The sequence below is a fragment of the Gavialis gangeticus genome, unplaced genomic scaffold (genome assembly GCF_001723915.1).
Source record: "Gavialis gangeticus isolate Ggan-Ray unplaced genomic scaffold, GavGan_comp1, whole genome shotgun sequence".
Classification (NCBI taxonomy): Eukaryota; Metazoa; Chordata; order Crocodylia; family Gavialidae; genus Gavialis; species Gavialis gangeticus.
In genome coordinates this window covers 3,809,283-3,812,716 of record NW_017729006.1, presented here as the reverse complement: position 1 = coordinate 3,812,716, position 3,434 = coordinate 3,809,283, and the positions used below count along the sequence as shown (strand labels likewise).

The following is a 3,434-nucleotide window of genomic DNA, read 5'->3' as shown; positions in this document are numbered from 1 at the left end:
ACTGCATATCCAATTCAACAGCAGAGCTCCAAAACCAATGTTGCAGGAAAATTGAAAGATAAAAGGAATAGAAGATTCAGGAGTATGTGGGGACAGGGATGCCATGGGGACCATTTTAGGTTCACAGTATACAGCCAGAAAATTCCTGTGGTATCAGAACATACCCATCTAGAAATGCCTCCCCAAAATGCAAGTGGTAGGTGGCATTAACTACAGACCCCTCCCTTCTGCCCCCTTCCCCAATTCCTCTGGTTTAGGTAACATGACAAAACAGATGACTCAGCTGAAGTCATTTTTTTATGTTTTTTATTAGCACAGTAACAAATGCAGACTTAAGCAGCCCACAACATACAACCAATCCACTGAGTGACTCCTACTCCACGCCTTACAGTTAAACAGCTTAAGGTATTTCACTACAGGTTGCCATAAGTCCCGATTAAAACCTTTATTCTTTTCACAAAGGTAGATTGGCTTATAAAATAATACATTAACTACTCATTTCCTATATGAGGCCATATATCCACTCCTCCATATCACATCATGAGATGACAGTCTTTTAAAAGGATTTGTTAAATATCAACGTGCCCTCCCAAGGGGACATAATCCCCACATCTTTTTTTACAAATAAAAAAAAAAAAAGTGTAGAGTCTTGAAAGAACTTTTACATAAATGTCAACATATGTACCTGTACAAAATAAGCTGTTTTAATCTTATACATATCTTAAGCAACTGAACCAAAAGATGTCTAAGAAGTTTACATTCTTCTCGGTACTATATGTGAGCTAATATTGCTGAACTAATGACAGTCTTAAAATATGCTATTCCCAATTCTAGCTGTCTACTGTAGCAAGATACCTTAAGTTACAACAACAAAATCTTAGGAAATAAAAGACTGAATAAAATCTGTTATAGAAATACCCTACTCTTTACCAGCACCCACCCCTGCCCCCCACCCATTCAAAATCATAAGCAGCTCTTTCCATCACAGACAAATAATGTAAGAGTTTGACAAAAATCCAATTTATGTAGCATATCTCTTGGTCCACTGTCTGGCCATTCTGTCGTGCTCTGCTCTGTTTGTCATATACTGAGTGGCAATACTTCCAACCAGGGGGTCAGCTGGAAAAGGAAAAAAAAAAAAATACTGCTTAAAAAATGCCCAGAGTGTTATTTTATTTATTACACATGCTCCAGGAGGTAGTAGGCATGCTTTAGTGCAGCTCAGAGCTGCTCAAATTAAAGTGCTTGCAGCATCTAATGCATCAGCTCATGGGCAACTGGTGCTGTGTTATGATGGGGGGGAGGGGGACATGCCCCCACAGCAACCGGAGGTGGGGGCAGGGTGTTTCCCCATAGCCAATCTTGTTGACTATGGGGGTCCCCCTGCAGCTGATCATGAGGCGGCTGACCACTGCGGACGCTTCTGGGAGCACCATGGTGCTCCCACTCCTTGGCTGGCGCTTGCAGGGGGGCACCAGCACTCCCGCCTGCCCCCCACACCCATCACCTAAGTGGCAAGCATGGCCAGTCAAGGAGCGCACCGGTGCTCTGAGGGGGTGCATGTGCACCCTCTACACATTGTCACTGCGCTTCAAAACAGTGGCAGGGGTGCTTTAACTAAAGCTCGTTAAACAAGCATTAGTTAAAGCACCTCTGCCACCATTTTGAAGTGCGGGGACACTGATACACGAGATGTAGAGGCTGCTGGAGCACAGTAATATACATATTTGCTTTATCTAGATCTATGTTCTTGAATAACATTGTATAAATCTGAACTGAATCCTGCGAGTAAGCTGCTGGCCCCATTTATTTTCATCATTTTTTATTCTGGAAGATTTTTTTTTTAGATATTTAAATTCACTATCAATTTACTGTAACAAAAGATGTCTGCATTGGTGCTGACTGTTAAAACCACCATTCCTTTTAGCTGGATTTTCCACTCACAGGATGAAGGTCTAAGCTTTTTTGCTGCTTTTTTATAGGGCAGCTTAGGAACAGTTCTATGCTACTGACATACAAAGTATCAAACAAACTTCTATTATCTGCTGAAGGCAACAGAGTACTCAGGTGACCTTGAGCATACAGAAATTCTAATCACCAGCTTGATGCTACTATGCGCAATGCAGTAAACGCCAAAGTTCCTTTCGACCCTAACAGTTCAGAATCAGGGCCGAGCTATTAAAGTGCCAGGTGAGCAATAACATTACAAATGTTATCTGTCAGGCTGCAACAGACTTACCAGGGTTGCAATCTGTGAGAAGTGAGCAGATGGAGAGAAGAACTTTAGAAATAGTTAGTGCTGGGCTCCAGTTGTCTTTTAAAATGTCCAGGCAAATCACTCCTTGGCTGTTAATATTACAGTGATAAATTCTTGTCCGAAATGTAACCTAAAAATAATAATAATAATAATAATAATAATAATTTGAGTAGTTTGACACATCTAGCAGTCTAAGCAGCTACACTAATAAACGTAATCAATTTAAAATCATAGAAGAGGAATGTGAAATTAACACTTCAAAGCCAATCTGTAAACTTATGTTTACATCATATATTCAGCTTTAGTTTATATTTCTAGAGTGTTAAATACTAACTTTACTACCAGATTTATAAGAATAAACATAAAAAATGTGGGGGGTTTCCATGTTCTTGGTGAGCTGCTGCCCTCTTGTGTCAGCTGTTTGTATTAAAATACTTTAAAATCAGCCTTTAAAACCACAGGTTGATTACTATTCATAGAATCATAGGAAGGGACCTCAGATCATAGAAAATGAGTGTTGGAAGGGACCGCAGGAGGTCATTAGTCCAATCCCCTGCTCAAAGCAGGACCAGCCCCAACTAGATCATCCGTCATAATCTTTCTTCTATTTCTTCTTTCATAAGAAAAGCCACCTTCAGGTATAATTCATTTGTAGGACAAAAGTCTGAAGCAAAAGTTCAATTCAGTTTTAGCTTACAATGTACTAGAAAATAGGTCTTAAAAAATAAAAAAGTTTAGAAATAGTTTATCCTATAATCTGTAAACACAAATAATACAAATGGAAAAATGAATTCTTGATGCTTCACATAAGTGGAGGAAGAACTGGTATGGTCACTTTCTATGTCAAACTTGCCCCAAATTGCTGCCAAACTGATCATACTGTGTTACAGAAATCTTTCTAATTCTGAATTGCAAATAGTATTTCAGCTAGACACCAGCTCATTTCCCTCCCAAATGTACTGTTTAGGAGAGTGCCAGACTGAAAACTGAAGTCTGCCATTTAAATGCCCATGGAGACCAGCAGCACATTTGGCCAATATCTATACTGAACTCACTTTGAATCACCAATGTCAGAAGGACGCTGACCTTCTGGAGTTCCCTTACAATTCAAGGGCTATATCTCAGAACAGTAAAAAATATTAGCCATGCAGTGGACCCCTACCCCCCCCCCCCCCCC

General features: G+C 40.0%; 1 protein-coding gene across 2 annotated transcripts in view; it reads right to left on the bottom strand.

Annotated features, from left to right (window-relative positions):
• Positions 1 to 288: 288 nt before the first annotated feature.
• The window catches only part of UBE2E1 (ubiquitin conjugating enzyme E2 E1), a 66,328-nt gene continuing 63,182 nt past the window's right edge, over positions 289 to 3,434 (bottom strand). For both annotated transcript variants that reach the window (XM_019508755.1, XM_019508754.1), the window contains 2 exons: positions 2,240 to 2,387; positions 289 to 1,119 (listed from right to left, as the gene is read on the bottom strand). In XM_019508755.1, the coding sequence (XP_019364300.1) occupies positions 1,022 to 1,119; positions 2,240 to 2,387 (246 nt within the window). In that variant the 3' untranslated portion in view covers positions 289 to 1,021. The remainder of the gene's footprint in view (positions 1,120 to 2,239; positions 2,388 to 3,434) is intronic.